Raw genomic sequence first — 13,713 nt, forward strand, 5'->3', positions numbered from 1 at the left:
GTCAATTCCATAAACCACCTAAGTCTAGCAGTCATTGGTCTGGAATGGAGTTACGTACCCAACCCTGAACTAATTACAGGGACGGTAGGGGTGGTGGTGGTGGGGCTTGTGGAGTCATTAATAGTGTGCTGGTCAGCTTGGTCTGGGGTTGCCAGCCCACTCATGAACTGTGGTTTATGTGGGCCTGTGTGTCCTACCTAACTACTGGAATGGGAGTGGGATGAGGTACTGATTATTATTAGAAACAAGGGGGATGGATTCCATGTAAGACCAAAACAAAGCCCCAAACTCCCAAACCAAAGCAAAGAACATGTGAACCCCCCACTGCTCCCCACCCCCCGACTCCCCACCTGCCAGGGACTAGGGTGTCTGTGTGACTTGAGAGTGAAGGCTTGGTGTGGTAGAAAGAGGCTGTGTCTAGCATCAGGTTGATTCCATCTGGCTCCTTTCCTTATTAGCTGGGTAACATTGGTCTAGTTGTTGAAAGTGTTTGTCGCTCAGTCATATCTGACTCTGAGACCCCATGGACCGTAGCTCTCCAGGCTCTTCTGTCCATGGAATTCTCCAGGCAGGATACTGGTTGGGTTGCCATTTCCTTCTCTAGGGGATCTTCCTGACCCAGGGATCGAACCTGGGTCTTCTGCATTGCAGTCAGATTCTTTACCGTCTGAGCCACTGTCCCCTTCTCAATTGTATTGAATCATGCCTGCAAAAATATTTCTTTTTGGTAAAATCTTCATTGAAGTGTACCAAATAAAATTATATATAAATCATATACTCAGTGACTTTACAGTTTGAATAATCTTATATAGCTGGCAAACAGATCAATAAACAGTAGCCCAGAAGGCCCCATCATAGCCCCCTCAAAGTCCTCTCTCCTCCAGAGATAATCCCTATTCTGCTTCCTATTTGTCATAGTTTAGTTTTTCCTGTTTTTGAAATTTGGCAAAAATGGAATTGTACCATGTGATTCTTTTATACCTGTTGCTTTCACTCAGTGTGGTGTCTGTATTTACCCCTGTTACTGCATAGACAATAGCGTGTTTATTTTCATACTGCAGGCCACTAGCGTTTTAACTGCTCTGAGATTTTCAAGGACTTTTGAGAAATAAAGGAGAACAGTGAAAAGCACTCATGTGTCTGTCACTTAATAGAAGGTCCATAGTCTCCTTTCCTCTAAGATTATTGATTTGGACATGAAAAGATAATACATGGGCACTCATTAGCTTGGAAATCAATTTTAATGAGTTTAATGTTTGGTCCTGAGTGATTTTAGGTAGAAACAAAGCAGTATTGGTGCCCAGTACTCTAGCTGGTTTCCCTGTTTTGTTGACAAACGCATACTATGTGACCAAACAGTCCTTTATTGAAGATCTCTTCTCAGTGACAGTTTCAAAAGGGCATATTTTTTCCTGTTAAAGTAGAGTTGATTTACAATGTCGTGCCAATCTCTGTTGTATAGCAAAATGACTCAGTTAGATACATATATACATTGTTTTTTCATGTTCTTTTCCATCATGATTTATCACAGGATATTGAATATAGTTCCTTGTGTTATACGTTAAGATTTTGGTTGTTTATCCATTCTAAATGTAATAGTTCGCATCTTCCAGCCCCAAACTCCCAGGCCCTCTCTCTCCCTCCCCGCTTGGCAGCCCCAAGTCTGTTCCCTGTGTCTGAGTCTTTCTGTTTTATAGATAGGTTCATCTGTGCCGTGTTTTAAATCCCGCATGTAAGTGGTGTCCTATGGTAGTTGTCTTTTTCTGACTGCCTTCACTTAGTATGGGAGTCTCTGGTTATATCCTTGTTTCTGCAGGTGGGTTATTTCGTTCTATTCTGTATGTGTGCATTGCATCTTCTGTATCCGTTCATCTGTTGATGGGCATTTACGTTGTTTCCATGTTTTGGCTATTGTGGAGAGTGCTGCTATGAACACAGGGGTGCATGTATCTTTTTGAATGATAGCTTTGTCCAGGTATATGCTCAGGGGTGGGATTGCTGGATTCTATGGTAGCTCTATGTTTAGTTTTTCGAGGAGCCTCTATAGTGACTACACCAATTTCCATTCCCACCTACAGTGTAGGAGGGTTCCCTTTTCTCCACACCCTCTCCAGCATTTGTTATTTGTAGACTTTTTAATGATAGTCATTCTGACTGGTGTGAGGCGGTACCTCACTGTAGTTCTGATTTGCATTTCGATAATAATTAGTGATGTTGAGCATCTTTTCATATGCCTCCTGGCCACCTGTATGCCTTCTTTGGAGAAATGTCTGTTATGGTCTTCTGCCCATTCTTTGAGTGAGTTGTTTTTTTATTGTTGAGTTGTTATGAGCTATTTGTATATTTTGGAGATTAAGCCTTTGTCTGTTGCATCATTTGTAAGTATTTTCTCCCATTCCATTGGTTGTCTTTTTTTTTTTAATGGTTTCCTTTGCTGTACAAAAGCTTGTAAGTTTGATTAGGTTCCATTTGTTTTTGTTTTTATTCCTATTGCCTTGGGAGACTGACTTAATAAAAACATTGATACAATTTACGTAGAAAATGTTTTGCTTATGCTGTCTTCTAGGAGTTTTATGGTATCATGTTTTATGTTTAAGTCTTTAAGCCATTTTGAGTTTATTTTTTGTGCATGGTGTTAGGGTGTTGTTCTAACTCCATTTATTTACATTCAGGGCATCATTTATTGAAACCGACTTTGACTTGTGTCCTAGAGAATGAAATAGCACTTTTTTTTTTTTAATAGTTACTTGTAGCGTATTTACATGTTTTAGTTCCCCTGTTTTGTAGAAAAGGGACCCGAGAGTCCTTTTTCAAAGATTGTGTAACATGCAGAACTCATACGGGATGATTGCTGTGGTAAACTGCTGGTTCATTATATTTGTGAATGTTTCTTAATCTTGGAGACATTATTTTGATGTTTCTAATATTTGGTCAAAAATATAGAGTAGTGTTTCTTACAAGGCACTTGCTCTCCTGTATTTAATAGTTTGAGACTTCTGAAATACAATGAATTTATTTGCAAGTCAGATTTGCCCTTAAATGGTATACATAGCTTGCCAGATATCCGTGGGGTGAGTTTTGTGTTTTTGACTTCACTGGTTTGTTCATCTCTGCTGTAAGCAGGGTCTGGATCTGTGAGTTGGGCTGCTTCACTGCTGTTCACAGTTTGCCTAGGTTCTTAAGAATCCCATGGATTTTGGGTGTGATGATGTAGTGGGCAGGGTGAGGAGCGTCTTCCTTACCTCTGGGATGACAGAGGACAGGTGGTACATCAGGAATTCCGCTCCTGAGAGCTCTTAGATGTTTCTGAAAACTGCAGGTACCAGGGCCCCACCTCCACAGACTGCTTCATCTAGACTGATGAAAACTAGATAAAAGTCACTCGTTTTAAAGGTTTATCTGCCTCTCTAGTGTGCATTTGAGTTACAAATCAGTGCATTAAATGAAGAGGTTTAGATTTTGAAAACTTAAGTTCCCAGGTTGATCTTTTAGTGACTTCTGTCAGTGTTTATGCTGACCATTCAGAATGTCTTAGCTTTAAAAAACTGTTTTAGAAAAGTTACAAAGCAGTTTCATACTCTTACAGCGCTATCTTCTCCCACCTTCTTGTGTTAGCTCCTGCAGCTTTTAAATCACTTCCTAAGTTGGATTTTATTCTCATTGTTTTAAGTGTTTGTAGAAAAGTGCTGGTTTAGCCAGAAAGTTGTAGGGAACCTTTCAAACGATTCATTTCATAGTATGGTGCTGGGTTTTGTGTTTGCACTGATCATTCCATGAGGTTTAAAAGCTACGAAGAAGAGAGTTTATCCAGTTTGTCATATTAGAACAAGGGCGGCTGAATGCTACTACTTGTGTTTTAACCGGAGATTAGACAGATGAGGCAGTCCTGACCCAGGGTGTGAGGGCTGCGTTAGGGGCCAGCGGTCATCAGCGTTTTTGAGATGCCAGGTGCTTCCCCAGCCAGATCACAGCACATCTGATCTCTCTGTCAGGAAGATGTAGCGCATTCATCTGACCTTTGGCTAACTGTAAGCTCACAGCGGGAGCAGGGGCATCGGTTCCCTGGGAGGAGCCGCGCCAGACCTCTCCCAGGGACCAGGCTTCTGCAGTGCACATTGAAAGCCACACATTCCGACAAGTCTCTTCCTCCCTGCATTCGACCCTCTGCTCAGGTCAGGAGCAGGCTCATCTTCTTCACTGTATGCGGTGTATTCACATCTTTATTTGGAATCTAGTCTTGATAGGTCAAACTGTTGAATGATAGGAATGCTCACATGTGTCATGTCGAGAATATCAGACAGCGGTCTTATTCTCTTTAAATAATCGAAGTATCGAGCACTAGTAAGAAGATGTTTTCTTAAGTGTCTTGTGAAATTCAAGGCAGATACGACAGAGTTCATGAAGACATGGTTTAATTTCATTTTCTTTCCCTATTTACTTGTTTGTGACCAACAAATACAAATGACCACTTATTACCAACGAAAACAAAACAAAACAAGTCTGTTTCTTCTGGGAAATAATTATCTGAAATGATTGTTTTCTATTCGAACTGCTCATTTTAACTCCTTGTAGTGAGTGAACATTTCATCCAATGGGCAAAACACGGTTTTTAATATTTTATTTATTACTAGTTGGCAGAAAATCACAAGTGTAAATGTTCAGTAAAATGGCTTTTCATCCTCAATAATGTTTCAAGGGCTCTTTCCCAAGTCCTTGTGAATAAAATTACACTTGCAATGTGTTTATAATCCTTTAAAATCCTCAAATCTTTAAAAAGAAATTTGACCCAAAGGTTTAAATAAGGATTTTATTTGCAAAAATGAGTATTTTAATTCTCTTAGATTACCATTTTCTGACTAGTTATAAAACAGTATTCACAAGCCTGCTACAGAAACTTCATACTGTACTGTGCATTTATTAGTATGTGAATTCAAAAGAAACTTATTTGGGCTGTGAAAGAAGTGCAGACGTAAAAATGACCTTTAGCATAAACTCAAATAGGTTGACAGAAGAGTAGTTCAATAAATTTTTTATACGTTTAAAACAGAACTTGTTTCTTCATTATTGGCAGTTCATTTCAGTTAACATTTTTATTGCGATGCCCATTGTTAAAAGAAGAAAACCAAATCTGAAATCCTTATGAATTTATCTCAGCAAAATGCTTTTCAGATTCTTGTTTTTGCTGCCATTAGTTTTGATTTACTTTATCTGCAGTCAGAAATGACGTAGATATTATTGCTGTGACTAAAAAAAGATTTTTATTAAAAGTACCCAGATCATATCAGTGGGAATAAACACTACTGACCTCAGCATATTTGCCCTTAAAGCGTCTGTGTATTTGCAGTAAACATTGTAACTTGAAGTATACGTTCTCATAGACTAGAAGTTTCACCTTGAGACATTTTTCCGTTGCGTGCTTGTTTTGGAGGGTCATTGTGGGCATCCCTGCTTTATGTTTTACACAAGCTGCCAACTCCAGCAGATCCGACTCAGTCCTCTGTTTATTCTCACTCAGCGCCCCCGCCCCACACCCCAAGAAGGAGGGCTTGTTTCCCTCGCCACCTCTGGCATCTTGCTGCTTGCCTATCCTCCTGCTTCTCTGCCGTGATCCCTCAGTTTCTTTATACCTGAAATGTTGGTGTATCCTAACGTACCATCTTAGCTCACTTCCTTTACTTTCCCTTTTTCTGTTGTCAGGGCATCAGCCACCTCCCATCTGTATACATGGGCTGTTGATGTCCAGTCGAGATCTCCTGTCTTGGACTGCAGGCTGGCTTGTTCAGCTGCCCACCACATGTCTTTACTTTCAAGTCCTTCTGGTCGTACTCAACATGGACAGGAGGGGAGCTCACTGAAATCTCTCCCCAGACCTGCTGCTTCTGTATTCCCTAATGAAGAAGCCTAAGCCAGAGCATCTGTGAGTCCCATGCAGTCTCCCATGCCCCCAGCTCCCCCATCCAGGTAGTCACCAGGTCTTGTGAGTCTGTCTTCCAGAATCTTTCCTGCAGCCTTTTTTTCTCTTGCAGTGCTTGCTGCTTAGTTCAGGTTCCCAGCAGACCCCATCTCAGTTACTGTAAAGATTCTAACCAAACCTTCTTCCAGGCCCCACTCCCTTCTCAGTCAGGCAGGGCTATCTTGTGTTCATCTCACACTTCTGAATCCCTGCCTCTTGGCATCCAGTTATACCTAGGATCACATTTGGAAATAAAATGAAATAAATGACTCACTTCCCTTATGTTACAATAGTGTAGGTGAGTCCAGGACAGAATTATAAAGAATAGAGAATTCAGGATTTCATCATATGTGGACATGAGGCCTTCATTTTTTTTTAAATTATGCAATTTTAAAAGACTACTTTCCATTTACAGTTATTACAAAATGTTGGCTATATTCCCTGTGTTGTACAGTACAGTACATTCTTGAGTCCATCTTACGCCCTTTCTCTCCTACCTTTATTACTCCTTTCCCCACTCCTCACTGGTAACCCGCTAGTTTGTTCTCTGTATCTGTGTATCTACTTGGTTTTTTTTTTTTTTTAAATATTTACTAGTTTGTTGTATTCTGTGTGTGTGTGCCCAGTCGTGTCTGACTCTTGCGACCCCATGGACACAGCCTGCCAGACTCCTCTGTCCATGGGATTCTCCAGGCAAGAATACTGGAGTGGGTTGCTATGCCCTCCTCCAGGGGATCTTCCCCACCCAGGGATTGAACCCAGTCTCCTGCGTTGCAGGATTCTTTACCAACTGAGCCACCAGGGAATCCCCATTTTATTAAACTTCACATAAAATTGATACCACACACATATAGGTGATTTCTCTGTTTTCTTTCACTTAGCATAATGCCCTCCAAGTCCATCCATGTTACTGCACATAGTAAACTTTAATTCTTTTTTCTGGCTGAGTGGTATTCCATTATATATATATATATGTATATGTATTAATATGATTATATATATAATTATTCTACTTCTGTGAAAAATATCATTAGTAGTTTGATAGGGATTGAATTGCATCTGTAGATTGCCTTGGGTAGTATAATCATTTTAAGTATATTGATTCTTCCAGTCCAGTAACAGTATACCTTTCCATTTGTTTGCATTGTCTTCAATTTCTTTCATCAGTGTCTTAAAGTTTATGGAGTACAGGTTTTTTGCCACCTTAGGTATGTTTATTTTTCAGTATTGTATTTTTTTTTTTTGATTCAATGGTAAATGGAATTGTTTCCTTAGTTTCTTTTTCTGATATTTTGTTGTTAGTGTATAGAGATGCAACAGATTTCTGTGTATTAAGTTTGTAACCTGAAACTTTATGGATTTCTACTAGAGCATTAGTGAGCTCTAGTAGTTTTCTAGTAGCATCTTTAGGATTTTGTATGTATGGTATTATGTCATCTGCAAACAGTGACAGTTTTCTTATTTTCCAGTTTGGATTCCTTTTTATTTTCTTTTTCTTTGCTTGCTTTGGCTAGGACTTCTAAAACTATGTTGAATGAAAGTGGTGAGAGTGGGTATCCTTATCTTGTTCCTGATCTTAGAGTGAATACTTTGAGCTTTTCACTGTTGTGTATGACATTAGCTGTGGGTTTGTCATATGCCTTCGTTTTTCAAAAAGCAGTACCCAGGTCTGTTCTGGTAAAGAGAACTAAACTATCAAAGTTTTGCAAAATTAGACATAAATGGGGGCTTCCCTTGTGGCTCAGCTGGTAAAGAATCTGCCTGCAATGCAGGACACCTGGGTTTGATCCCTGGTGTGGGAAGATCCCCTGGAGAAGGGAAAGGCTGCCCACTCCAGTATTCTGGCCTAGAGAATTCCAAGGACTGTATAGTCCATGGGGTCCAAAGAGTTAGAGACTGACTTTCACTTCACTTCACTTCAGACATAAGTGGAGCTCATTTTTTATTTAGTCTCTTAGTATACCTGAATGACTTACAGAAATGTTTTTAAAATGTTGGATTTTAAACTGTTTACAATTTATTGTTGAAACTGTGTTTGGTAATATGCCTTCAAATATTTTGAAATCGCTATATCTTGTCAGGATCCCTGAGATTTTTCTAAGCCCAGTTATCTCCTTTATACCCATATTCACACAGCTTACCAGCTCAGGGAGAGGGAGGCACTGGTTTTTGACTAAAGCATTATCTTTTGAAGATTCTGATTAAAGGATAGGAAAAAGATTGGTGGCTGGGAAAAGGACCACAGCACAACTCTGTCTGCCTAGGACCCATGTACTCTTTAGCCTCTTCTGACATTGTGAAGAGACGGAAAAAGCAAGTTCTCTAATTTGTGTCTTGCTTGTGTTTGTACTTTATTACCGAGTCACCATAAATTCATATGACTTCACACATTTTCTCTCCCCTTTGATATGTAATGAAAGACACCGTTACTCATTCCGATGCAGTGGGAAGACCCAGCATACAGAAATGTCCGGTATTTTAAGAAGCCTCAAAAGACTGAGTAAGCTTTGAATTTCCTGTTCAGAGAGTGGGGTTAGTAATTAGGAGGATTCACATGACTCCTGATAAAATAATTTTACCCATTTGCTTAGAAAAGCATCTTTTATTTGCATGAACTGTTTTTCTTTTTTGTAAAAGTCATTATTCTTTATGCTCACAGAAACAACTTTTACCTGAAAAATCTTTTAAGAATTCCCCCCCGGCCCCCACTAAGAGAGAAAAACTGAGGCTGTTTTTGCCAAGGTCCTGTCGTGACTGTTTGGCAAATGTGTGAATGAAATTTAGACTTTCTACTTCTTTCTTTCTGTCCTGTCTTTTATATTTATGAATAACTTTTAGTCCTTTGCAAGATGTGTAATTATTTGTACATAGAGGAATGAGCCACAGCCCAAGCTGTGCAATACTCAGTGCATGTGGATGCTTGACGTTGAAATTCTGGCTTCCTCAGTGTCATTAGGTCTTATGCTTCAGGAATTAATTTTTTAAAATATAAAATATGTCTAAAGATGTTTTGACTTTTTGTATGATAAAGTACCTTGAAAGGATATATCTTAACCTTTTCAGCAGAGCTTGTCTTTAAGGTGTGCATGATATGAAATCACAGAGAAAAGTCTTTTGAGTTGGGTCTTTGGGGATTATGTTGTGAACACAGAATATAAGTTTTTTCAGATCTACTGAAACCACCTCTCTTTACTGTATGTATTGATCTTTGACCTAAATTGAAAAGGGTTTGGTTTTCTTTTCCTTCTGTAATGTTATTAAAAAGAAATGGGTCTAGGGGTATTGGGTGTTCAATTGGATTTTCTTAGAAAGGGAAAAGGAAAAAATGGCTTTGGGTGTTATTTAATAGGTCATATCAAAAGCTAGGCCCTTCCTTATGAAAATGCATTCACGCCTGTCTTGTGTTAGTGCTGTGGCTGTACGTCTTCCAGATGATCGGACACGTGCTTATTCATTCTGTGGAAGACTCGTCTCTTTCTGTGTCTTCTTTGAAGGATCTTGTCGGAAGGTAATGATGAGAGGGTATGGCAGTCAGGCTGACGATACTACATGAGGCTCTTGTTCATTCTCTTGACCACGACTGCATTAGGAGCCGAAGGCTTTAGAAGCTCAGTGGGAAGAAGCCGCACTGTGTTGCCTTGATAATGATACTGTCGTGGGTTGCTGATTCCTCGATTAAAACCTCCGAGCTATGTAGTCAATACTCTTCAGCTATTAGGGAATATAAAACTGAGGAATAAACTGTCAGTTGTCATTAGAGAAAATAATGATGTTATGATAGAAGAAAGGTTGTGTAAGGTAATTTCAGTCTCGTTATCCTCATCCTGTCATTTATTTAGAAGACTTGATGCGCTGCCGAGATGTACTGCCATGCAATCTAGAATAACTGCATACTGTTTTGGTGACAGACCTTTTGAAGGGAGAGTGACAGCTTCTCGGAGAAGACCTGTGGCTCTGGAGTGGGGGGACCAGCCTGGATTTAACTTGCTGTGTCTGTGGACTTATTACTTAAGCTTGCAGGCACATGAATCCCCTAGCATATCCCTGGCATGTTAAGGGATGCTTAATAAATACTGCTCTCCTTCTCTTCTCTGTGAAGGTTGTGCCTTTCCCTCTCCTGGTCCGGACTTCTGTGGGTTTCTCCTTTGGCCCCGTGTGATGAAATATGCAGTGCATGGATGTGGGGAGCATGACGTGGCTCCTGTGGTCGCAGGCCCTGTGCATCCCAACCACTGTGCTGTGCTGGGCTTAGTCACTCAGTCCTGTCCGACTCTTTGCTACCCCACGTATGTGTGTAGCCTACCAGGCTCCTCTGTCCAAGGGATTCTCCAGGCAAGAATACTGGAGTGGGTAGCCATTCCCTTCTCCAGGGGATCTTTCCAACACAGGGATGGAACCGGGTCTCCTGCATTACAGGCGGATTCTTTTCCAGCTAAGCTACCAGGGAAGCCCAACCACAGCAGGTTCCAAATGACATTCCTTCCTTTCCCGGCAGGTGCCTGAGATCATCAGTTCCATCCGGCAGGCTGGGAAGATCGCCCGCCAGGAGGAGCTCCGCTGCCCTTCGGAGTTCGATGACACATTCGCCAAGAAGTTCGAGGTGCTGTTCTGCGGCCGCGTGGCCGTGGCTCACAGGAAGGCTCCACCCGCCCTGATCGATGAGTGCATCGAAGGCTTCAGTCACGTGAGCGGTGGCTTCTCCTCGGATCAGTTCCGGTCTGCACTGCAGCCACCGGGGGATGGGGAGCGGGGCCCGCGGCCGATGCGCAAGTCCTTCTCGCAGCCCGGGCTGCGCTCCTTGGCCTTCCGAAAGGAGTTTCAGGATGCAGGCCTGAGGAGTAGTAGTTTCTTCAGCTCTTTTGAGGAGAGCGACATCGAGAACCACCTGATTAGTGGACACAATATTGTGCAGCCGACAGATATTGAGGAAAATCGAACTATGCTCTTCACGGTAAAATATTATCAAGCCTCCTGCACATCCCCAATCTGGCCTTTGTGTTCAAAAGAAAATCTGCTTAGTCGAACAAAGATTATCTGTGAATTGCTTTTGGATTTATGTGTGAATCCGTATATTTTTATTCTGAATAATTCTTTTGTCAGGATAGAATCCTTATTTAGTCCCTATTAGCCTTGGGAATCATCAGGGGGTAACAAACAGAATCTATCTTACATCCTGTATGATTTTTATCTGCCTCCCACGTGGTGGTGAAGACATCTTTTCAATGTGGATCAATTAATGTGTGTAAAAGAGGCTCCAGAAGGTTTTTTTTTTTTTTTAACTTATTTCAAGTAATATATTTAAGCAAAATTTTTTGGAAAATACCCCTTCTTTATTATTTTTATTAATTTGTAAAACTACTTACACTTTGTTACCTGGGTAATTGGGGATAACATGATATTTGAAATTGATACCCAAACTACAGTATTAGTTTAGCCAGTTGCTTACTCTTTTCTAGAAATAATTTGATAAACTGACAGTGAGCCAAATGCCAGAAAAGGCATGGGCAGGAGGCTGTCCCTGGCTGTTGAGGCTCCTGGGTTCCAGGCTGATCCCAGCTGTTCTGGAAAGGTTGCTGTCCTGGGAGTCCTCTGGGTCTGAGCTGATGGGACTCAGCTGGCTCCCTAGTGAGCTGGCCTCTGCAATATGGGAAACAGATTGTTCTCAGCATCCTCTGTCTCTTCTTTGGCCTAAGGCTGACTGAGAGTTTAGGGAGAGAGCAAGGTAACATTTCTGTGCCTAACTCAGGGCCAAGTGATGAGGAAGCTGGCTGTGTAGATATACAGGTTTGAAATCAAGATGGAGTGTCAGAGGGCCGATTTCTTCCTCTTTTCATGGTTGACCTAATATACTGAAAAGAGTGCTATGTTGGCAGTCAGACTGGTGGTGTAATGTGTGATCTGTATTTAAAAAAAAAAAAAAAAACCACCAAAACCTCTTGGTATCATTGGGAAAGCTGCTTAGTGCATTTATTTTCAAGTACTTATTGTGTAAATGCTATCCACAGGGTCACTTGCAACATGCTAGAAATACAACAATGAACAGGACAGGCATGATCTCTGCCCACGTGAAATTTAGATTCCAGTGAGAGACTGACAACTGATTGTATGAGTAATTGTCTCACTAAAATTGTGATAAATGCTGCAAAGGATGCTGTGAGGGCTTCTGGGGAATCAGGGCTTTCTGAAGGCAGTGATAGTCACTGAGCAGAAGTGTCATTGTGGCCAGCTAGAGGAGCATCCTGGGTTCAGGGAGCAGCAGGGGAGGGAGGGAAGCTGCACAGTTAACTATGGTTATTGCGACACAGTCCTCTGCTCTAACGGAGATCTGTTAGGCTGACCCTCGTCTGTAAGACAATGTTAGTTTGTGCTCGCACTGTTAGCTTTTTTAGGAAGTCAGGTAAGCAGGAGTGAGTACCTAACACAGTATGTACTCAACAATTGGTAGATTTTAAACAATAATTTAAGAAGACTTTTCTGATCATTAGAAAGTGTCCTGGAAATTTTAAAAGAGAAGCTCCTCTATCCTTGGAGATTCACTTATGCAGAAACCTCTCTTTCTTACAAAGGGGAGCTGTGGGAACCTGAGGCTTCGTGACTAACTTTGAGATATTTGGTCCTCTCACCTCAAGACTGCTGCCTGATGAAGGTGAACACACTGATGGTTGTGTCCTACCCGAAGCCTGTAGAATAGAGAGTGACCTGGAAGTGGTCTTCTACATGATATGGTCCCTGCTCAGTAGGAGCTTGAGCCATTGATTCTTTATTTCCCTAGGTCATGAAATGAGAAAGTGTGTGTAATAAATCTGAATTCAGTGTTCATGCAAAGCTAGTTTCTTTCTTTCTTTGTCTTTTAAGATTGGTCAATCTGAAGTTTACCTCATCAGTCCTGACACCAAAAAAATAGCGTTGCAGAAAAATTTTAAGGAGATATCCTTTTGCTCTCAGGTAAATGGATGTGGGTTATCAGCTCAACTGCAGTTGCATTTTTTTAATGAATTATTTTACTGTCTGTCATTCAACCGAAGTAGCTAAGATTACAAGATGTATGCTTTCTAAGTGCTGGGTTTGTGATCTTGCATTTCCTTTTGTATATTAAGGCAAAATATAATTTTGAAATTAAAATTTTTGCTTTTAGTGACCATAACTTAACTGGAGAAAGAAGGTCTCCTTTTCCTTTTTTCCCAGTCATTGGTAGTAATGGTCCACAGTCATGGTTTCCAGGTGTATGTGCGTCTGTATGCATATTTATATATACATTCATACACACTAATGTATTTTTTAAAATACTTATTTTTACTTTCTAAAAATTCATGACTTTTGGGATACCAAGATCATTATTTCTTCTTCCTTAAAATATAATAAATAATGACTACCTTTGAGGATTTTTCCTTAGAGTACAGTGTCTACTTGAGTTCTTTCCTGAAAATCTCCTGGGTGTGTTTCATAGAGAGATTTGGAGAATCTGTCAGTTATAATGAGCTATGACAACTTTTTACTCAGAATCTTCCTAGCAAAAATGTGTTACTATTTGGGTAGTTTTAAAAAGTCTGGAATCATTTTCTCATTTTCATTTTCTCAAAATTAGTATGATATAATGAAACTCTCATTGTTGATTTATAATGTGATCTATGTAATGATTCAATAGGGAATTTTCCCCCCAAAGGTGAAAATGACGTTCATGCATAAGATCGACTAGAGAACCATTTACAAAGAAAATGTTTTTTCCAAATCATATTCTTCTTTGGAGTAACCTCTTGCAT

General features: G+C 40.5%; 1 protein-coding gene across 5 annotated transcripts in view; it reads left to right on the forward strand.

Moving 5' to 3' along the window:
- Positions 1-13,713, forward strand: part of TBC1D1 (TBC1 (tre-2/USP6, BUB2, cdc16) domain family, member 1) — a 227,872-nt gene that overhangs the window by 103,269 nt on the left and 110,890 nt on the right. For all 5 annotated transcript variants that reach the window (XM_010852415.1, XM_010852416.1, XM_010852418.1 and 2 more), the window contains 2 exons: positions 10,449-10,904; positions 12,809-12,898. In XM_010852415.1, the coding sequence (XP_010850717.1) occupies positions 10,449-10,904; positions 12,809-12,898 (546 nt within the window). The remainder of the gene's footprint in view (positions 1-10,448; positions 10,905-12,808; positions 12,899-13,713) is intronic.

Source organism: Bison bison, unplaced genomic scaffold (genome assembly GCF_000754665.1).
Source record: "Bison bison bison isolate TAMUID 2011002044 unplaced genomic scaffold, Bison_UMD1.0 scf7180017864310, whole genome shotgun sequence".
NCBI lineage: Eukaryota > Metazoa > Chordata > Mammalia > Artiodactyla > Bovidae > Bison > Bison bison.